The sequence below is a fragment of the Megascapheus bottae genome, chromosome 15 (genome assembly GCF_031878675.1).
Source record: "Megascapheus bottae isolate mThoBot1 chromosome 15, mThoBot2.hap1, whole genome shotgun sequence".
In the NCBI taxonomy this organism is placed as follows: Eukaryota; Metazoa; Chordata; class Mammalia; order Rodentia; family Geomyidae; genus Megascapheus; species Megascapheus bottae.
The window spans coordinates 28,268,046-28,291,110 of NC_143523.1; the positions used below are offsets into that span (position 1 = coordinate 28,268,046).

The 23,065-nt window shown below is 37.8% G+C and overlaps 1 protein-coding gene across 1 annotated transcript in view; it reads right to left on the reverse strand.

Annotated features, from left to right (window-relative positions):
* Positions 1–694: 694 nt before the first annotated feature.
* The window catches only part of Btaf1 (B-TFIID TATA-box binding protein associated factor 1), an 80,497-nt gene continuing 58,126 nt past the window's right edge, over positions 695–23,065 (reverse strand). Inside the window, exons 26-38 of the mRNA XM_090346271.1 lie at positions 21,842–21,994; positions 21,461–21,582; positions 21,206–21,373; positions 18,232–18,309; positions 17,989–18,118; positions 14,775–14,916; positions 14,562–14,692; positions 12,793–12,918; positions 10,418–10,570; positions 7,112–7,323; positions 6,109–6,268; positions 5,397–5,567; positions 695–3,674 (exon numbers count right to left, since the gene is read on the reverse strand). Coding sequence (XP_090202397.1) covers positions 3,531–3,674; positions 5,397–5,567; positions 6,109–6,268; positions 7,112–7,323; positions 10,418–10,570; positions 12,793–12,918; positions 14,562–14,692; positions 14,775–14,916; positions 17,989–18,118; positions 18,232–18,309; positions 21,206–21,373; positions 21,461–21,582; positions 21,842–21,994 — 1,890 coding nt within the window. The 3' untranslated portion in view covers positions 695–3,530. The remainder of the gene's footprint in view (positions 3,675–5,396; positions 5,568–6,108; positions 6,269–7,111; positions 7,324–10,417; positions 10,571–12,792; positions 12,919–14,561; positions 14,693–14,774; positions 14,917–17,988; positions 18,119–18,231; positions 18,310–21,205; positions 21,374–21,460; positions 21,583–21,841; positions 21,995–23,065) is intronic.

The window sequence follows — 23,065 nt, forward strand, 5'->3', positions numbered from 1 at the left end:
CATTTACTGATGGACATAATTTTCTTTTTTCTTGTCAGTTGTGGGGCTTGAACTCTGGACACTGTTCCTAAACTCTTCAGCTCAAGGTTAGCACACTACCACTTAAGCCACAGTGCCACTTCGTTTTCTGGTGGTTAACTGGAGATAAAGTCTCTTCTGGACTTTTGTGCCCAGGCTGGCTTTGAACCAAAATCCTCATGTCTCAGCCTCCTGAATAACTAGGATTACAGGCATAAGCTACCAGCGCCAGGCTCCTAATTTGTTTTTGTAACTATTTTAATTCTATTTCTACAGTTTTTCTGATTATTCCATTTGCATCTGTTGACACTCCTGTAAACTAACCTTAAATAAAAACCCTTCTCCCTGAAGTAGTCTTATAGGTCAATTTATTGCTTTTAGGGTGTAAGAATATGTTTAGTAAAATGATGAACCATTAGATTTACCTGTCGTGTAACCTGGGTTTGATTCCTCATAGATAATTTTTTGGGGGGTTAGGATGATTTTAGAGCCACATGATTGCACTGTGGCTTTTATGGGAAGACTAAATGTTTTTCTCTTTAAGGGTCTTAGGATTTAGCACTATATGCAACAGAACTTGACTGGTTTGGTTAAATTTCTCAGACACACAGAAACCATTTCTAGCAGGCAAATTTTATCAAATGAGAGCTGTTTGGTTACAGAGCTCAGTATCAAGACCAGGCATTTTCTATTGTTGTAACTCAAAAGTTTTATTTTATTAATTCACACTGAGTTTTCTGGCATTTGATAACACATTTCTGCAATTTAACATAATTCCACTGAAGCAAGCATGTATTCTGGGAAACTGACTGCATTGGAGTTAATTTTTTGGGGGGGTGGGGGGGCCAGTCTTGTTATTGGAGATATGCATCTCATGGACTCTCCTGCCCGGGCTGGCTTTCGACCTCAGATCCTCAGATCTCAACTTCCTGAGCAGCTGGGATTACAAACATGAGCCACCAATGCCTGGCATGCTTTCTGCTTTTGTATAATTCCCATTGTGTCTGCATTGTCCTACTTTTTGCCTGTTAATGGTCATCTTCTCAACTAGTTTCATTGGAATATTTACTTTTGAATAAGCTTACATAAAGTATCCAGAGGAATAAGGTTCTGTCCGTTTAGTATCAAGGAAAAGTCAAAGAGTTTCTTTTGTGTTACCATTTTAATACGCTGTTGAAAAATTAGGATATCTTAAAGAAATCTTTATGGAATAAATAAGTATATGTGTAGTAAGTATATGTGTAAACATATATGAAAAAGAGCAATAATGTCCAGACCACCAAATTCTTAAAATTTCTCTTGGAAATACCAGCAGTAAAATCAATAATCTCTGAATCTATAAATGAAGATTAATTGTTTTAAATTTTCTATAACAGACACACAGAAAAGGGAAACAATACAATGGACATTCACGAACCCAATACTCAGTTAAAAACAGTGCTGATGTTCTACTGTGCTTGTTTTATTTCCCAGGCTTGCACATTAAAAAAAAAAAAAAAAGTGTCATCACATACATAAAACTGACAGCAGGTCCTAAATGCCACTCATGATCCATTTTCCTGTGTCACCATGAGGAAGGACAAGTGACTGAGACACTGAAGAATTCTTGTTTATATATTTTCCTTTACTTGGAAAAACTGGAATGTATGGTTTAGCATTTCACAACAAAGGTTTTTTTTTTTTTTAAATAAAACATTATTTCCCACTCTGACAACCCCTAAAGATCTTACTAATCTACACACATACTTTGAAATTAAACCTTTCAAGTTTTACTTGCTTTAAATAACTTGCATCTAGTTCTAATGTTCAAATTGGGGTATGGGAGCACAAAATAACTTTTTAATTTTTAGGATGTAAATTTTGTGTCCTTTACTATCTTTTTAATGATATTCTTCTCCATACATCTTCTTAGAAAATAACAATTGCTATGAGCTATCTTAAAGTTGGTCTATGGAAATAGCAGTTGTTTTTTTTTTAAGTGTTCAGCTTTTAAAAACCTGTGTATCTGGACTATCTATAATCAATCTTTTGTTTTTTTTTTCCTAATGATTATTTCCTACAAATAACACACAATTGCATATATTGTACAATTTCAATCTTATATTCACTCTCTTGTGGAATGCTGGGTTGAATGTTAACAGTATGGTTGTCAAGAGTAATGAAATGTGACACATGTCCATGTCTAAGTGCTGTAGAACAGTAGAACTTTTATAATTTTAAATACTTGTTATTGTACAGCTGAGGTCTGATGGTTTTTAAATTGATGCCTAACTGTATGATCTGATACGAACCTTGGGGATGTTTATTTTCTGTACATATATACAAATATACTCCATGTATGTGTATGCACATAGGCATGTATTAATTTATATAGGAAATTTATAAAATTATATATACATATGCATACATGCATATCTATATACATCTCCACCCTCACTGTTGAGCTCACTTCGGTAACACTATTTAATCCGCTTTATGCCCAATTATTGCTGCCTGGTATAATTACATGATTTTAGTGTCCAACCAGGCACCTCTGTGGGTGTGGGAGACACATCTGTGCATACAGATATGTATATTCATGTATGCGTGTGTGTATATATATATATGTGTAAAAGGGGAGTTATATCTCCCTCTTAGTTTCAGTCATGCATTACTACAATAAACAGTCTTCACCATAGGTTTTGGAATTTTTAACAGTGTAAAATCTACTTCTGAAAAACTGGATCATTCATAGTTACAAAATATATTATATATTTATATATATATATATGATTGAAACTTATTGAGTACACACGTTCTTCAGACTCTGGCTATATTCTAGCCATTAGATAAATTAAAAAAAAAAAAGAAAAGAAACAAAAACACCCTTGTAATAGGATGTTATGGTAGTTTTAAATACACCAGTACCTGAATTTAGCTATATTTAAAATTGACAAAATGATGTTAAAGATTGGAAAAACACTATGCACCTGCATTAAATATATAAAGGTTTTCAACGAGGGCCTAGTTTAACTCATTTACATTTTCATGTTCCAAAATTGACTATCATAGTCATTATTCTTAAAATTATGGCTCATTAAGGCTTTTGCACAAAAACCTCTATTTTTTAATCAGTTATAAAAACAAGCTTTATATATTTTAAAGAAAAAATGTACATGAACCCCAGAGTACCCTGGATATCATCCTGTACAAAGTGACTCCATAGAGAAGAGGCCCGCCCATAAGAACACCCTCCTGGTAGTAGCACATGTAAACCTTGTTTGGTTCCTCTGCTCTGCAGCTATTCAGCACATAAAATTTAACCCCTTTCACATTAACATGTAAATTTAATACAGTGCAAATATTTGAGAATAACTTGTTCCCCCCAGTGAAACAAGAGCCAGCATTGTGCTGAATATTCTTCAGATCTATTTACACATTGAGTTAAAAGTTCACCCTAAACTTAGAATTTTGCTGAATATCAGCAGAAATGTAACTGAACTAGCAGCAATTTTGTTCACAATATTTGATAATTATTTGAGAGAATGCATAAAATGTTCCAGGCTATATTCTGAATCATACTGCTCTTGATCCCAAAGATCACTCAGATTTTCAAGAATTGATTTCATACTTGCTTTTCCAGAGGTTGAAGTGTCAGCTTTTTCTGCTTTGCCATCCTTAAAAAAAATTGGCAAAAGATGAAAGATAATTAACTTCAGAAAATATTTTCTTTTAAAATATCACACTAGCCCCTAACACTGTATTTATTCATAGCCCACTCTATGTTCCTACAATTACAGTAACTTTAACTTTATTTGGAAAGAATTCTAAGCGCATTACAAACTACTCTGGTAATTGTAATTTTGTTGTTGTCTTCAGTCTCCCATACACAGTGTACATGGATGTATAATACTAGTCAGATGAGTTGAATACTAGTTATTTAATTTAAAAACAAACCAGGAGTATGAGAGGTTCCAGGAGATGCTGCGGCTATCTCTACCACTGCCACCACTGCCACCCAGGCATCATCTGTCCTCCAGGGCACTATTTCACTCCCAGGAAGCTGCGGCCCTGTTCAGATTTCTTTATCTCCAGAAACCAACCCCCCTCTTCCCCAAAAAAGGATACCTTGCATCCTGGAAGTTCATTTAACACTGTGAAATTAGCGGCCTCTTTCAAATTTAGACATAGCTAATGGAGGGGCAACAAGACCCAATGGGCTAAATAATGGAAATAAAATATGCCAGGCTGAACTAGTACTACTGGGAGAATCTTCTGCTGGAAAATCTAGTCTAGTGCTAGGTGAATTCAAGACAGTACCACTGGGGCTGCTTTTCTAACCCATCTGTGTCTTGATTACCCAACAGTAAAGTTTAAAATAAGGGATACAGGAGCTGTTCAAGGGAGATATCATCTCTTGGTACCAATGTGCTACAGAGGAGCACGAGCAGCCACAGCTGTGTATGGCATCACTAATGCAAGATTATTTTAAGTGTTTTGAAATTAACTTTTAAGCCAGGAGCGGTAGCTCACATCTGTAATCCTAGCTACTCAGGAGGCTGAGATCTGAGGATCAAGGTTCAAAGCCAGCCTGGGCACAACAGGACCTGAGACTCTTATCTCCAATTAACCTCTAGAAAATGGGAAGTGGGGCTTGACTCAAGGGTAGGGTGATAGCCTTGAAGTGAAGAGCTCAGTGACAGCACCCAGGCCAAGTTTAAGTCCCATGACCTGCCCCCACCCACACAAAAATTAACTTTCAATATCCCCTTGTCTAATATTTCAGCTATAGAAAGATGAAGACTGTGTATAATTGTTTTGCTGAAAGTCAGAGAGAATAATTTCTCATCATTAGGCATAAGGTCAACTGTCAATGTGGACCCATGGTTATTCAGTTTCTCCAAACTGGGACAATGGTCATCTCTGAGAAAAGATTTAGAAATTAACTAATTTGAGCTTGTGAAAACTATTTTTAGAAGGAGACTGATTACTACTTACTTATTACTTATCATGTGAGCACTTTTCTAAGTGTTTACATATATCTTTACCCTCGATAAACATGTAGTAAAATAGTTATAGATGCAAAAAGAAGAATTTATCAAAGGTTACAGTTAATGTGCCAGAAACTCCCAGCCATGAGTTTTACTGACTCCAGTGTTAATGTGAACTTGAACAAAAATGAATTAAGGAAAGAAATTTTGAGGCATGATACCAGAGATATCAACCAAAATCCCAACATTTTTTCAACAGCTGAGAATATGCTAAAAAGTTTTTTTTTAATCTATGCAATAAAAAATTCTGTCAAAGGGTTATATAATGGACACAAAACTCTCCCCTATAATTCTTTTTACTTCTTTCAGGGAGCCTGTGGGCTCATTAAAAATAAATATATTCATTACCTTATCAAGAGTAAACAGATCAAGAAGTTGATCTGTTCCCATACTCTGCAAACTTGAATTCTCTTGACTAATAACAGTATTTGCTATGTTCATCTTGAATTTCTGCAAACCCATTATTTTTTCTTCCAATGTTCCTCTGGTTATCAAGCGGTAAACATTAACCACACGTTTCTGAATGAGAAAAAGAGATAAGTAAATATAATGTAAAATTAATGACAGGGAACTTCTATTTCCACACCAGTACCTCTATGACCCTAACTGGGTTTGAGGGTTTTTTTGTTTTGTTTTTTTGCCAGTCCTGGGCTTGAGCTCAGGGCCTGAGCACTGTCCTTGGACTTTTTCAAGGCTAGAGCTCTACCACTTGAGCCTCAGCATCAATTCCAGCTTTTTCCTGTATATGTGGTACCGAGGAATCAAACCCGGGTCTTCATGCATGCTAGGCAAACACTCTACCACTAGGCCAAATTCCCTGAGATTTTATTTTGTCTGACCTAGAAGCTCAAATGTTTGCAGAAATCTCAGAACATTAGGATGTAACAGTGGCATAAGTTTGCGTATCTCAAGTACCTTATTTTAATGCATGAATTAAGTGGCCGATATAAATAAGGTCACAACATACATTTATTATCAGAGCAAGAACTTGCAAAGATGACTTTCTTTAGGGGGATTATTTCCTCAGTACACACGTTGAAACCTATGAGATGACTTTTACCTGTCCAATTCGATGGGCCCGGTCCATGGCTTGTAGATCACGCATAGGATTCCAGTCATGCTCCACGAATACCACAGTGTCAGCGCCTGTCAAGTTAAGCCCCAGGCCACCAACATGAGTTGTAAGTAATAGAACATCTATGGATGGATCATTGTTAAACCTGAAAGTACAGATGTAAGAAAATAAAATTAGTACATTTTCTCACTAGAGATTCATTAACAGAACTGCTTAATAGTAATGAGAGAGCTAAAGTTAAAACACTGCTTTAAAAAGCCATGGAATAGATACTTCCATGATTACTTGAGATTACAGTATCTTCCTTTCATATATGAAATATCTTAGCATTTATCAGAAATTTCATAAAGAGAAATAAGACCATCCCATTTGTATTTTACATCAGATGAAGTTCAAGTTGCAAAGTAATATATGAAAACACTGTAACAAAGATAGAATCTAACTATGAACCTTTATGGGTACAGAATAGTGAAAACAGGTTATATCTATTCAGTGAAGGCAGAAGGGAATGTTCAGGATTGCTAAATTTACCAATCTTAAAAAATGAAAAAGGACATCTTTCACTTTATTTTTTGTGGATCATGGGGCTTGAGCTTGGCCTGGGAGCTGTCCCTGTGCTCTTCAGCTCAAGGCTACCACTCTACCCTTGATCCAAGCCCCACTTCCCAAGTTTTCTGGAGGTTAGATGGAGATAAGAGTCTCAAGTCCTTTTGTGCCCAGGGTTGGCTTTGAACCTTGACCCTCAGATCTCAGCCTCCTGAGTAGATAGAATTACAGGTGTGAGGCACCATGCCCAGCCATCTACTCACTTTTAAGGAACTACTATTATTACTACATTAAAGAGACTAGCCACTAAGCTACCATTTAATACAGTCTTACTATGATCTGAACTTCATACATTTGCAGACTCACGAGGCAAAATTTAATAATGTAAACACTAATAAATGTACTAGGCTTGATTTATAGTAACAGTCTGAGAAGTACTTACCGGGAAACAATTGAATGCCTCTGACCAGGAGGTATGCTGCCATCTAATCTCAAATAAGTGACAGAGGGCAAGTGAGGTTTGAGCAGATCATGTTCTACTATATCAAGCATGCTTTTAAGCTGACAGAAGATCAGTATTCTGTGCTGGGCCACAACAGACTCTGTGCCACTCTCTGAAGTGCTGCCATTTCCCAAGCCACAGTCCAATAGCAACTTGGGGAATAAAAGGTCATTACACAGGTATTCAATAAAAATAGATAGCCAATCTCACTGTGACGAACATTTCTACTCCAAAAAAGTTAAACTTACTTAAAACCTGAAAAGAACATTAGTAAATGGGTAATTCAAATGTAAATGAAATTCAATTTTTATTTGAACAGATCTAACCAGTGTCAGTCCTACGGCTTGAATTCATAGCCTGAGCTCTGTCCTTCAGCTTTTTTTTTGCTCAAGGACAGTGCTCTACCATTAGAGCTACAGCACTACTTTATCTGTTTAGTAGTGGTTAACTGGAGGTAAGAGTCTCAAAGACTTACTCTGTCAGGGCTGGCTTTGAACTATGATCCTCATCAGCCTCTTAAGTAGCCAGGATTACAAACATGAACCACCAGTGTCCTGCACCAGTTGACTATTTAATAAGCATATTTGATATCTTTTTCCAAAATAACAGAAATTATATATACTTTATATACACACCTAAAGTTTGGTCAAGCAAAAAAATTATTTTATGTCTAAGCCAATCTAAAAATTATTCTTGTTTTATGACAGTTCATTATTTGATGTTTACTAATACAGAGATAAATACGTATGTATGTGTATAAACACATATAGTTATATAGATGATATAGTAACTTATATTAACTTATGTCAAATCTAAAATCTTCATACACTATTCTCCATGAAATTTTAGCACAGAATACTACCAGTTAAATCAATTACTAAAGTCTAGGCTTTTTTTTTTTTTTGCCAGTCCTAAGGCTTGACTCAGAGCCTGGCCACTGTCCTTGAACACTTTTTGTTCAAGGCTAATACTCTGCCACTTGAGTCATAGCACCACTTCTGGCTTTTTCTGTATATGTGGTACCAAGGAATGGAACATAGGTCTTCATGTATGCTAGGCAAGCACTCTACCACTAGGCTATGCCTCCAGCCTCCAAAGTGTAGGCTTTTTAAAACTAATTAGAACTAAACAATATTAGCACTAATATTTTGGTTCTCAAAATTGACTGATTTACTCTAACCTTTCAAATCAAGAACATAATCAAGAAAATTAACATTATATCAAGCTAGGCATTGGTTGCTAATATTTTATAATCCTAGTTACTCAAGAGACTGAGATCTGAGAATCCAGGTTCAAAGCCAGGCAGGGCAGACATATCTGACAGAGACTTGTCTGCAACTAACCAGCAAAAGAGACTCAACTGGAAGCATGGCTCAAGTATTAGAATGCTAGATGTTATCAGGAAAGCCAATTGACAGCATGAGGTCCTGAGTGCAAACCCCAGATTGGCAATGTGAGATGGGAGACAACCTTTAGAAAAGGAGAAAATATGTGTAAATCATGTATCATTAAATTAATGCTTATTATTCAGAAAATAAAGACTTACACAAAAGATTTCACTCAAAAATAAAGGACTTGGGTCAGCTTGCATGAAGACCCAGATTTTATTCCTTAACACCACATGCATAGAAAAGCTAGAAGTGTTATGGCTCAAGTGGTAGAGCACTAGCCTCGAGAAAAGCCAAAGGACAGTGCTCAGGCTCTAAGTTCAAGCCACATGACTGGCAAAAAAAAAAGAAAAAAAAGACTTGTACAGGGATTTTTTTGACGAGAACACAAAAATAGCCAACAAACTCACTCAACATTAGTAAATAGAGAATAACAAATAAAACCCGGGATGGGGGAGGGGAAACAGTACCACACCTATTAACATGGCAATAATACAACAAAACAAAACTAAAATATGTTGATGAGGGTGTGGACAAATTGGGACCTTGGTATACTGATAATAGGAATGGAAAACAGAAAAAAAAGGGGCATTTCAATAGCTATTGGTAAGCCAATGTTCACTGTAGCATTACTTATTCACAATGGTCAAAAGACACCCTATGAATAGAAAAAAATGTGGCACATCTATAGTAGACTATTATTCAGCCACAAAAGGGAATAAAGGACTGACACATGCTACAAATTGACAAGCCTTTAAGAATATTGTAGTTAGGACCGGGAGTTTAGCCTGGTGGTAGAATGCTTGCCTAGAATGCATGAAGATATGGGTTCAATTCCTTGGTACCACCTAGATAGCAAAAAGCCAGAAGTGGTGTTGTGGCTCCAGTGGTAGAGTTCTAACCTTAAGAAAACCCAAGGACAGTGCTCAGGCCCTGAGCCCAAGCCCGGGACTGGTTTAAATATATATATTATAGTAAGTAAAAGTTAGTCTATCAAAAAAGGACAAACATTATGTCTCCCATCCTTCCTTGCCAATTCTGGGACTTGAACTTGGGGCCTGATGCTCTCTCTTGGCTATTTTACATGAAACGTTTTAAAGTAGATTCATAGAGAACATAGATTAAAGATCACTATGGGGAGGGGAGGTGGGTACTTGTTAAAATGGTCAGACAGGGCCAGAAACACAGAAGAATGCTTGCCTAGCATGCACAAAGACCTGCATTTGATCCCTTGGTACCAAATACACAGAAAAAGCCGGAATTGGTGCTGTGGCTCAAGTGTTAGAGCTTTAGCCTTGAAAAAGGACAGTGCCCAAGCCCTGAGTTCAAGAACCAGGACTGGCAAAATAAAATAAAATAAAAATGGCCAGACACATAATCCCAGCACTTGGAAGGCTAAGGTGAGTTATGAGTTTAGACCAACCTGCACTACATAGTGAGACCTGGTCTCCATAAACAAAGTTAATATGACACTTTTTTTTTTTAAAGTCTGTATAAAAAAATGTAAGAAGCCAACTTTTTCTTTCTTTTTTTTTTTTGGTGGGTCATGGGGCTTGAACTCTGGGCCTAGACATTGTCCCTGAGCTCTTCAGTTCAAGGCTACCACCTTACCCCTGAATCACAGCTCCACTTCCTGTTCTCTAGTGATTAACTGGAGATAAGAGTCACATTCATTTAGTGCTTGGGCTGCCTTTGAACTATGATCCTCAGATCTTAGCATCCTTAGCATCTAGGATTACAGGCATGAGCCACCACACCCAGCTTAATAAGCCAACTTTTTGAAAAGTAAACGGCAAACCACCTAAATAATCTTTGTGTAAAGGAAAATCACTATCTTACTCTTACAAGACATACATACTTGTTTCAATGCAGACAGTTTAGGAGCATGTTGAATATCATGAAGAGAAGAATTCTGAACTGCTAGTTTTTCAGTAGTACTTTTGAACTCTGGATGCTGAGGTGTTAAGACTAATGCTGGATGGTTGCACAGTTTACGTAAGTACTGCAATGCCTTTGAAAAAGGAAAAGGTATAATCCAAGTCATTTCATATACTACACTCATTTGTATTTATGTATTTTTTCCTAGCTATTGTCTAGATGCCCTTTTCACCCCTGTTCTTCAACAAATTTTGATTTAAGAATCAGTTCAGCTGGACACTGTGGCACATATCTATAATCTTAGCTAGTTTGGATGCAGATCAGGAGAAGGGAAAGTTTGAATCCAGCTGGGCAACTTAGCAAAACTATCTCAAAATAAAAATTCAACACTACAGGGCGGTACACAGTGTCGAGAAATTGCTTTGGATTAAAGCCCTGTCAATAGGGGGGAAAAAATCAGTTCAAATATCTCTTCTATGATTCTTTTATAGTATATGTATTTCCACAAGGTTATTTGTGAGTTGAAAAAAGTGTTTATGTCTACCTCCCCCACTAGATAATGAGCTCTATATAGCACAAAGGATGTTTTGTGCTTGTAATGCACTGGTAGAAGGAAGGCAAAAGAATGTCTCCTTTAGAAACCTTCTAAAGTGCCTGATAATGCACACAGATTTGTCTAAAATAGATTTCTCCAACTTCAAGGGTCACAAGTTTCTTGGGGACCCTATATAAGTCTGTCAATCTCTCTCTAGTCTAGTTACGTAGTATTCTAATACAATAGGTTTTGGTGACTAAGTGACTTTCAATTGATTCTGTCTGAGAAACAGAACCCTATAGAAAGAACTGTTTTTGGACATAACTACATTCTTCCTTTCTCCTTCCCATAACCCTTCCTTTCTTCTCCTCTCTTCTCTGAGCTTACAATCTGGGTCTCACCCATGGAATAGGAATTTGAATTAAGAAGCACCAGTGACAAGGCTCAGATACTGTTGAACATTATGACAAAAATTGTGAGAGATGGGCAGAGAGCACGGCCTAGTGATACAGTGCCTAGCATGCATAAAATTGGGTTTGATTCCCTGGTACAACATATACAGAAAAAGTCGGAAGTTGTGCTGTGTCTCAAGTGGTAGAGCACTAGCCTTGAGAAAGCCCAAGGACAGTGCCCAGGCCCTAAGTTCAAGTCCCAGGGCTGACCAAAAAAAAATTGTGAGAGAAGTGTATCACAGTCATGTTTTTCCTCCCGTTTCAATAATTAATCTTTTCCCTTTTTTCTAGTGGTTAACTGGAGATAAGAACCTCACGGTCTTTAGGATCTTTAGTGCGCAGGTTGGCTCAGATCTCAGCCTCCTGAGTAGCTAGGATTAGAGGTGTGAGCCACTGCGCTCAGCTCAGTAATCTTTTATGGTGAACTACTTTAAGGGAGAAAGAGTTGACATTGTCATCTCTTTCATTTACTAATCCTTGCAGCAGGTAGGATATCTGCATATATCAATTGTCCTTCAGATCTTTGCTTAAATATCACTTTCTCAGTGAGATGTACACAAAGTACTCCTAATTCCATGATCCTGTTCTTAGCTTTACTTTTTTTCCCCTTTTTTTTGGCGGGGGCGGGGGTGGGGTGGGGAGGCAGTCTCAGGGCTTGAACTCAGAGCCTGAGTTCACACTTACTAGGCAGGTGCTCTAAGCTGAGCCACATCTCCACCTTTTTGCACTGGTTATTTTTGAGATATGGTTGAGAAGAGGTCTTACATATATACCTGGGCTGACCTCAAGCTGCAATCCTCCTAATCTTAGCCTCAAGTAGCTAGGATTTCAGGTGTGAGCCACCAGAACCTGGCTAATGTTACTAGACTTTTCTTTCTTTTTCTTTTTCTGTTGGTGGGTCATGGGGCTAAAACTCTGGGCCTGGGTGCTGTACCTGAGCTCTTCAGCTCAGGGTTATAGCCCTATCCCTGATCCACAGCTCCACTTCCCATTTTCTATGTTTATTTGGAGATGAATCTCACAGTCTTTGGTGCCCAGGCTGTCTTTGAACTGTGATCCCCACATCTCAGCCTCCTGAGTGGTTAGGATTACAGGCATGAGCCACTGCACTTGGCTTGTTACAAGACTTTTTAAAACTGCTAATATTTAGTATTAAATAGAAATAAACTCTTATTTCTGTGTTCCATACTAAAAAATGAACTGCTCCACCAATTAACTGGAGATAAGAGTCTCAGGTCCTTTTGTGCCCAGACTGGCTTTGAACCTTGATCCACAGATCTCAGCCTCCTGAGTAGCTAGGATTACAGGCATGAGCCACCTCGCCGAGCCTTTTTTTTTTTTTTTTTTAAAGTAGCTTGTCATCTGTACCTGGAATACATGACCTGTAGCTTTAAGCTTTGGTTTTTCCGTTTCTTCAGAAAGTGCAGCTGAAGAAACAGTCTCATCAACATCACACTTGGCACGAGACTTAGCAAAATCTTCATAAAGCTGAACCTGGAACATTGCCCCATTAAAAAAAAAAAAGTTATATACGTGTGTGTGTGTATACACACACACACATACATACATATACACATGCTCATATATATTCACATATATGTTCAATTATTCAAAATGTAAATAGCAAAGGCTAAAATCAGAAAATAAATTAGCTCTCATGAAGACACATTATGATACATAAAATTCCCTACAAATAAAAGTTAATTGGTTTTAATCAGTTTGTTTACAATTACATTAATGTTTAATACATTAAGTATGGCTGCACTTAATATTTTTAAAACTATTACCAAAATTTGAAATCTAGTGCTAATGTATTTTAGCACTACAACTATAGTTAATTCTTCTGGGCTTTGCTTTCCTTATTTAAAGAAATGGAAATTATCAATAGTTACAATGCTGTTATTTTTAATGCTCTGGATGATATGACATTATCCACAGCCAGATTTTTGACCCAAATAAATAAACACTGGCTTATACTACAGCCAATATCTAGTTTTAATTTCTATGTCTGAAAACATGAAGTGAAAAAAACACAGAAACAAAAAATAATATGTCTAAAATCTTGTCCCATTCTGTGTGACAAAAAATTTGTACCAATTTACTCTGTCCTTCTAGGGACATGAATTACACCCCTCTCCTTTTATAGAACATCTTTACTTAATTTCCACTGTTAGTGACCAACTGTCACAGTACCCAAGGCCTTGCTAAACAACCTGTATTTTAATTACATTCAATATTGACCCTAACGTGCAAGAGTTAGTGATGCTAGAAATTTGTACATGCTAAAGAAGTCACTATGGGGGCCGGGAGTTTGGCCTAGTGGTAGAGTGCTTGCCTAGCATGCATGAAGACCGGATTTGATTCCTCGGTACCACATACATAGCAAAAAGCCGGAAGTGGTGCTGAGGTTCAAGTGGTAGAGTGCTAGCCTTGAGAAAGTCCAAGGACAGTGCTCAAGCCCTGAGCCCAAGCCCAGGACTGGCAAAAAAATAAAATAAAATAAAGAAGTCACTATGTGCTTTCTTTCAGTAAAAGATTAAAAGCTGTTGAGTTAATAAAGTCCCCCCCCCCTTTTTTTTGCCAATCCTGGGGCTTGAACTCAGGGCCTGGGCACTGTCCTTGGGCTTTCTCAAGGCTAGAGCTCTACCACTTGAGTCACAGGACCATTTCTGGCTTTTTGCTATGTATGTAGTACTGAGGAATCGAACCCCAGTCTTTGTGCATGCTAGGCAAGCACTCTACCACTAGGCTACACTCCCGGCCCCTAAAGAAGAACTTTTTTAAAAAAAGATGTGATGCTACAATTAATGATGAGAATAAAAACTAGTATACATACAGGTTCAATGCTACTAGTAGGTTTAAGCTTCAACTACAGTGCCTTAGAATGTAACCTTCACTGATAAAAGAGTATCTCCTCATTAATCTACCCTATAACGATCCATTCAAGAAAGAAACTATGACACTGGATTTGTTTTAATGCTGTATTCAAACTACATGCATCTGAACTCATGTCTACATATCAAAACACATTTATTCCTAAAGCCTGGGGAAGTCAAACATAGTATTAAAATTCCTTTACTCAATACAAAACATTCTGCTAATAACATACTACCAACCACCACCAAAAATCACCTCACCTGCAGAGGACTGAGAGTACAATAATAGTCTTGAATGATTTTAGGTGGAAGATCCTGCAAAACATCTTCTTTCATTCTCCTCAAAAGAAATGGCAGGACCTGGCGGTGTAGAGCATCCATTGCAAGAACACCTATTAATAAGAGAATATGGCTTCAGATAAGGAATACATGATATTCACGGGCACAGCAATTATAACTGCATCTCTTTCATACCTGCTTCTTGTTCTCGACTGGAACTTCGAGCATCCCTACTTGCTAATATAGGTTTGCCATATCGAGCCGCAAACTGGCGTTCAGTACCCAAAAATCCTGGCATGAGGAAATCAAATAATGACCATAGCTCCAGAACATTGTTCTAAATGTGAAAAAAGAAATACCAGTTATATTTTGTATTGAGACTGTTTCTAGCTTAGTGAAAACTCATCATGATGATGTAAGTGAGAGATCATCACTATATTCTTAGGTATATGGGATGTCTCTACTTTAATGTACTTAAATTTAGATCCATGTCCATGGAGAAATCTCCACTGGGATGAGACATGAGCCTAAACATACTGTGGTTATACTACCTATAACATAATAGGATAGAAAAACCAAGACGGGTGGGGGGTGTGGGGGGGGAGGGAAATGGGTACCAAGACATGTGAAAGGGTATCAATGTATGTGAATTAATGCACCTTCTATCTGGCAAATATCATGTAACCCTTTTACTAATTACAATTAAAAAAAAACAAAAACAAAAACAAAAAAACCATAATAGGATAGAAACTTATTTCTGATTTCTTTTCGTTCATCTTTGATATTCATATTGATAGCAAGACAAGGAATTTTGCCAACAATCATATCAACAAGAGAAATCTGTAAGAGTTTGATTATGCTAATTGCAGCGGCTCATGCCTGGAATTCTAGCTACTCAGGAGCCTGAGATCTGAGGACTGGGGTTCAAAGCCAGCCCAGGCACTAAAGACCCTGAGCCTCTTATCTCCAATTAACCACTAGAAAACTGGAAGTGGTGCTATAGCTCCAGGGGTAGGGCAGTAGTAGCCTTGAGCTGAAGAGCTCAGGAACAAAGCCTAGGCCCAGACACAAAGCCCCACAATCTACCCCCCCAAAAAGTTTGATTATATTCTTTATGGGATATGAGGCAAATTTCTTTCCAAATCTTTTAGAAGTTTCATAAGAAAAAATGAGGCCAGCACTTTTCTAAATAGTTTTCAAAGGACATGGATCTTAAGGTATCCTCCTCACTTCTCTCCCCTACCTCATCTGCTCAGGCACTGGCTCCCCATGCTAGGCTCCCTCCTATATGGATACCTTCTAATCAACTGAGGCTCTGCAGCACAGAAACTCACCAGACAGCATCAGAAATAGACAATTTAAATGGGGAAGGAAGATAAGACAACCTTTAATTAGACAATCTTTTAATGTCTAGGCTGAGTAAAAGTAGTAACATAAAAAAAATATTGTGGTATGTCCGTCAATCTATTTATCTCATATATCTTCCTGTCTCTACTTCCTGAATGGTAGGATTACACTGTTCGTTGTTTGCATTTATTTTTTTAGCCCGTCCTGGGGCTTAAACTCAGGGCACTGTCCTTGGGCTTTCCTCAAGGTTAGAAGTCTAACCTTAGAAGTCTATGTATATGGTACCAAGGAATTGAACCCATGTCTTCATACATGCTAGGCAAGCAGTCTACCACTAGGCCACACTTCCGGCCCCTACACTATTTTCTGCTTACATCCAGCATTCTACATAACTTTAAATTGAAACAAAACAAGCCTACGAAGCCTAAAGGTGTTTTTTTCTCCCTTTAAATGTATTTCTTAAAACAAAAAAACAAAACAAAATGCTTTTGATTGACATGTTCTTCTGTAGAAGCTGCTTTTACTGAAAAACACTTGACTCTTTGGGTCCATAAAGTAAAAAGCAGGAGAAAATTTGGCATCCCTGTGCCTCCATTTTCACATATGTCCTGGCTCTGAGCCTTTCATCATACAGTCACCTGGAACTTAGGAAGGACACAACTGTCTGATGACATGTATACAAGGAGAGATGGAGAAACCTGCCCCCAAGGAAAGGAACAGCAGAGTCTCTTTAGGACTGACCTGATGGTCTTCCTCAAATGAACACAGTGATAATTTCAATTCTTCTCAAAACCAGGTTACCCATCATGACCGGGGCAGCTTTTGTCCCCTCCCCCTTTTTGGAGGGGGGGGCTGGTTGTGGGGCTTGAATTCTGTGCCTGGGCTCTGTTCCTGAGCTCATTAGTTCAAGGATACAGTCCTAGCCCTTGAGCCATAGTGCCACTTCCCGGTTTTCTAGTGGTTAATTGGAGGTAATAGAGTCTCTCAGTCTTTAGTGTCTGAGATTGAGCCTCTTGAGTAGCTAGGATTACAGGTGTGAATCACCTGACTAAATTTATTTTTTAATCATAAAGCTCCTGTGTGTTCTCCTAAGATGGGCATAGTCTGCCTCTTCTCTTTATATCCCTGTACAAATAAAGCCCTTTTGTCAAGCAGGAGCAAGTGGGCAGACCTGATATGTATAATCTGTAAAGTTGGACCTGGGATCTAAAACTCAGATTGGCTACTATGTAAGAGGCCCTGGATTTGATCTCTAGCACTGCAAAACCTGATTGATTTAGAAAGGTTTGTAATTAAGTATCTCTCTTACAATTGTTAAAAGTTATAGTGTTCACTTAATGAGCCCTAATTTTAAATAATTTAAAAAAGAAAATTTGAAAACTAGTAAGGAGCCATCAATTCCTAAAATTCAGCAAGTCATATGGTGCTCACCATGCAGAAGCATGTGAAGATACCTGCAAACCCACTCATTTCCTCACTTTCCCAACATAAACTTCTAATTGTTTTCCTTCAGTTGTTTCCTGTAACAGGAATTTATACTACATAATGACTCCTCTCTGAATGAGTTCTAGTTTTTCAGTGCTAAATCAGACTAGATTACAATTTAATAATCCCTAAGAATGGTCAGTTTAGAATCCCATATCGTTCATATGTGGGACATAAGAACTATCATTACATAGACTCTGGGCCTGGGCGCTGTTCTTGAGCTCTTCAGCTCAAGGCTACACCCCTACTCCTTGAGCTATAGCTCCACTTCCCATTTTCTAATGATTAACTGGAGTGGAGATATAAGTCTTTAGTGCCTGGGCTGGCTTTGAACCATGATCCTGAGAACTAAGCCTCTTGGTAGCTAGGATTACAGGTGTTAGCCACCAAGCCCAGCATTTAAAACTATATCTTAAATGTGAACTTCAAAAGCTGGTTTGTTGAAACAGTGCTACATGCCAAATGAACCATTATAATAACACACAAGTGGAATATTATCATCCTCACAAGCTAATTCAGAGCCAAATGCCAAGCTTGCTCTTCATATGCAAATCGAAAAAAATAGTAAACAAATTACCTGGATTGGTGTTCCAGAAAGAATAATCCTGTAATTAGCGGTCAGTTGTTTTACAGCTTTGGACAATTTTGTTTTTCCATTTTTAATGACATGACCTTCATCAAGAATGCAGTAGTTGAATTTAATATTTCTAAGGGAGAATAAGAAAACTTAAGCAACTTTTACTACATTAAAAGTTCTTAAAAGCAGGAAAATATTTTCTTCAAATTTGATAGTTTTTCTATAGAATATTTAAATTCTTACCTAAAAAAATCTATGTCATTCCTCACAACATCATATGAAGCCACTATCAGATTATGCCTTTTAACTTGATGCTGTAACCTTTATATAAAGAAATAAATTCAGGAAATGGGGGTTATGAAAAACTGCAATTTTAATAGTGAATTTAACTTGATGCTGTACCCTTTATGTAAAGAAATAAATTCAGGAAACAAGGGTTATGAAAAACTGTGTAATTTTAATAGTGAATGTGTAATAGCATAAGGTGCTTCTCACTACGAGAATACTACCTCAAAGACTACTTTCCGAAGATACAGCACTGAATAGAAAAGAGATGAACACCTGACTCAAAAGGTGGCTAACAATTTCATTTACCAAGATCTCTTTCTTAGTAGCACTATTCTTTGACCAATCCAGGAAAAGGGGTAGAGGTGGGTGGTCGATCATGTCTCTAAATCAACAAAGATTGAAACGTTAGAACCAGTGGAGCGGGCTGGGACTATGGCCTAGTGGTACAGTGCTTTTGCCTGTCGTGCATGAAGCCCTAGGTTCAATTCCTTGGTACCACATACACAGAAAAGGCTAGAAACGTGGGGCTGGGAGTTTGGCCTAGTGGTAGAGTACTTGGCTAGCATGCATGAAGACCTGGGTTTGATTTCCTCAGTACCACATTCGTAGAAAAGCTAGAAGTGGTGCTGTGGCTCAAATGGTAGAGTGCTAGCCTTGAGGAAAAGCCCAAGGACAGTGCTCAGGCCTTGCATTCAAGGCCCAAGACTAGCAAAAAGAAAGAGAAAAAGAGAGAGAGAGAGGGAGAGGGAGAGGGAAAGGGAGAGGGAGGGAGGGAGGAAGAGAGAGAGAGAGAGAGAGAGAGAGAGAGAGAGAGAGAAGGGGAAAGGGAAGGAAGAAAGAGATAAAGAAAAAGAAAAAGCTAGAAGTGGTACTGTGTCTCAAGTGGTAGAGTGCTAGCCTTGAGAGCTCAAAGACAGTACCCAGACCTGAGTTCATGTCCCAGGACTGACAACAAACAAAAAAAACCAGTGTAGCATTGTATCTTTTGACCACAACAGCTGGTTTGTGAGCCTGAGTCAAATAAAGCCAATCAATCATTTCTAGTATGGAAATATTCCTGATGGGATGGGGAAGATTTATTTACTATAGTTAAGATAGGAAAATATAGGCCTATCAACGTTATCTCATTCATTCATTGAAAACTGATGTACAGAAGAGATCAACATAATAAGTCATCTTTAGAGAAGGAAATCAAGTTAAATGATCTAGATGTGCCTGAAGCAAGAATTCACCCCTGAATTTCTCAGATTAGTGAATTAATGAATTTCCTTATTGCTTAAGATTATTTGAGTTGAATTCCTATCTCTTGCAAGCAAATGAATTCTGAGAAGCACTACAGTAGTTGCTTATGTATGTAAACTTTTGAGTTGCCTATATTCAGATTCTGACTGTCCATTTAATTTAGTGAACATGAACCAGGGCCTTATGCCTGTGAGCAGTTAGTAACAAACTGCAACAAAAGTAAATCTTACTATGACTATGTGAATACACAGTACTATATTTTACATAAATGTAAAACTGTTTAAAATAGTGCCTGGGAGAGCAGGAGACCAGGCTCACAGTGCATAGAACAAATCTAGCATGTATGAAGTCAAGTTCAAACCCCAGTTCTGCCTCCCTTCACTTCCCGCAAAAAGTATATGATGAATATTCATACTAAAAGTTCAGAAAAGGAACAAATCTGCAGATTTAATAATCTTGACCAGCCAAACTTTAAGTGAATTAAAATCAGTTTTACAATTACCATAATCACTTCCATTCTTTATATCTAGGAATGTAAGAGATATAGTCATTAACAGTAAGAGCTAAAGCTCTAACAAATTCCCACTGCCACAAATGGGCAGCGGCAGCAGTCACCATGGATGATCAAAGGCACATGAAGGAAGAACTAATAGTGGGACGAAGGGGGAACTCTTAGAAAAGTGGACAGGGAATGAAAATACGGAACTGAAGTATCAAGGAGAAGCTATGGGTCTTAAGGCCCCATAAATGAACATACAAAACAGGAGGGGATTCTAATACTTTCCTAACTCTAACACTAAAAAAAAAAAAAAAAAAGAAAGAAAAAAAAAGCAGGCACGGTGGCTTACGCCTGTCATCCTAGCTACTCAGGAAGCTGAGATCTGAGGCTGAGGATCAAGGTTCAAAGCCAGCCCGGGTACAAAAGGACAGGAGGCTCATATTATCTCCAATTAACCTCTAGAAAATGGGAAATAGGGCTTGGCTCAAGGGTAGAGTGGTAGCCTTGAGCTGAAGAGCTCAGGGACAGTGCCCAGGATGAGTTCAAGCTCCATGACCCACAAAAAAAAACAGCTGGGGCTGGTGGCTCACACCTGTAATCCCACCTGAGATCTGAGGATCACCGTTCAAAGCCAGCCCTGGACAGGAAAGTCTGCGAGACTTATTTCCAAATAACCACCAGAAAGTCTGCAAGACTTATTTCCAAATAACCACCAGAAAACTGGAACTGGTGCTATGGCTCAAGCGAAGAATGATAGCCTTGAGCTCAGGGACAGTGCCCAGGCCCAGAGTTCAAGCCCTGTGACCCACTAAAGCAAAAAAACAGAAATGTACTCTTTACCTGACACAGCTGTAACTCCTTATTATAAAACCCCAATAGGGGAAATGGTACTGTGGCTCAAGGTGTAAGGCAGTAGCCTTGAGCTGAAGAGCTCAGGGACAACACCAAGGGTCAACATTCAAGTCCCAAGACCAACCAAAAGACAAACAAAAAACCCAATAGAAGAACAATGGCTAAAGTCTTAAAGACTTTGCTGACCTTCACTGTTACTATCTTCCCAAAGCACACTCCTTTCTTAAGTAGAAAAGGTTTTCCCATAACCAAAAGTAACTAGAATTTAAATTTAATAAATTCTTCAAAGCCACATAAAAGATTAAACATTTGTTTTTGTTGCTATAGAGCTCATACCTTATTCTTTCAGTAGGAGGTCCAGTATAGTGCAATGGATTAAGATACTCTCTGGAGCAAAATTTACCTACTTCATCTACCCAATGACCTGTTAATGTTGGCGGACAAACCACCAAAGAAGGAAGTGGCATACACTCTGCCAATTTTGATCGCGCATATTCTTGAGCCCTTTAAAAGCAAAACACAACAAATTAAGTAATTGGTTTACATTTCTCAGATTCTGGAAAACTCATTTTACAAAACATTTTATTTTACCTCTGACAGTGATCCCCTGCTAGAATGCAGATGGATTGTAAAGTTTTTCCTAGTCCCATGTCATCACACAAAATTCCATGAAGTTTATACTTATTAAGAAATGCTAACCAGTTCACACCATCCTAAAGGGTTGGAGACACCAAAAACAAAAAAAAAAAAAAAAATATATATATATATATATAGATAGATAGATAGATAGATGTAAACAGATCACAAAAGTTTTTTCTTATAAGAAAAACCAGCACACCTACATTTTTTATATAAGCAAAAGAGAAATAGGACACTAAACACAAGATTTATTAAATCAATTATAAAAACCCTAGAGGTACATTTGAAACAATACTGGCTTCCCATTTGTACAAGAGTAAGCATTAACCTTACCTGCTGATATTTCCGCAGTTCAGCATTGATTGGTACTGGAATTTTGTAGGTCTCTAATTTTTTCCCATCTAACAGTTGTTCCAAAAAGTGCCGCTCTTTTGCTTTCAATTGGATTAGTTCTTCTGACATGTTAGGAGGGTCTGGAATGCCTGCCTAAAATGATTGCTTTACTGTATTAAAATTACTCAATTTTTATTTTTTGAGACAAGATTTAACTATAGGCCTTGACTGTTTAGTCACAACATTTTATTCTAAAATAGCAAGGAAATTCACACCTTAATAAAGGTGTTAAGGGGCAGGGAGTTTGGCCTAGTTGTAGAGTGCTTGCCTAGCATGCAAGAAGACCCAGGTTCAATTCCTCGGACCACATACATAGAAAAAGCCAGAAGTGATGCTCTGGCTCAAGTGGCTCTATCCTTGAGAAAGTCCAAGGACAGTGCTCAGGCCCTGAGTTCAAGCCCTGGGAATGGCAAAATAAACAAACAAACAAATAAATGTGGTTTTGAAGGCCCCAGTGAGTTCCCAAAATCTTTTCTATTATTTCTTTTTTCTTTTCTTTTCTTTTTGGCAATCCTGAAGCTTGAACTCAGGGCCTGGGCACAGTCCTTGGACAATTATTGCTCAAGACTAGCGCAACTGCCATTTGAGCCACAGCATCACTTCTAGCTTATTTGAGCCACATCATCACTTCCAACTTTTCTTGAGTATGTGGTTCCGAGGAATAAACACTCTACCACTAGGCTACACACTCGGCCCTCTACTATTTCATAATAAAGAAATTGTTTTTTTTTTTTCATTGTTGACATTTGTGAAAATGCTTGTGCCTTGCAAAGACTCAAGGTAGGGGGTACCAAAATATACCAGACACCATTCATTAACTTACAGATATGCAACACTTTTCTAAAATAGCCAGTGTCACTTTAACATGTCCCTGATAAAGTAATAAATATAACTGTACCAAACCTCAACTCTTAAGTACACAATCTTTATAACATCCTGTGACATAAATGTGTAATATATATGAAACACTTCTGTTCCTTGTCAAAGTTCAATATACTAAGGAAAAGTCCTTGTAAGACTGCTTAAGTGAAAAATTCTGTGATATTCATAAATTAATCCTGAAAGGATGCAACCTTGTTTCAGTAGTGTGATATGTCATAGTCTTTCTTTCTTTCTTTTTTATTGATTGATTGATTGATTGATTGCCAGTTCTGGGCTTAAGCT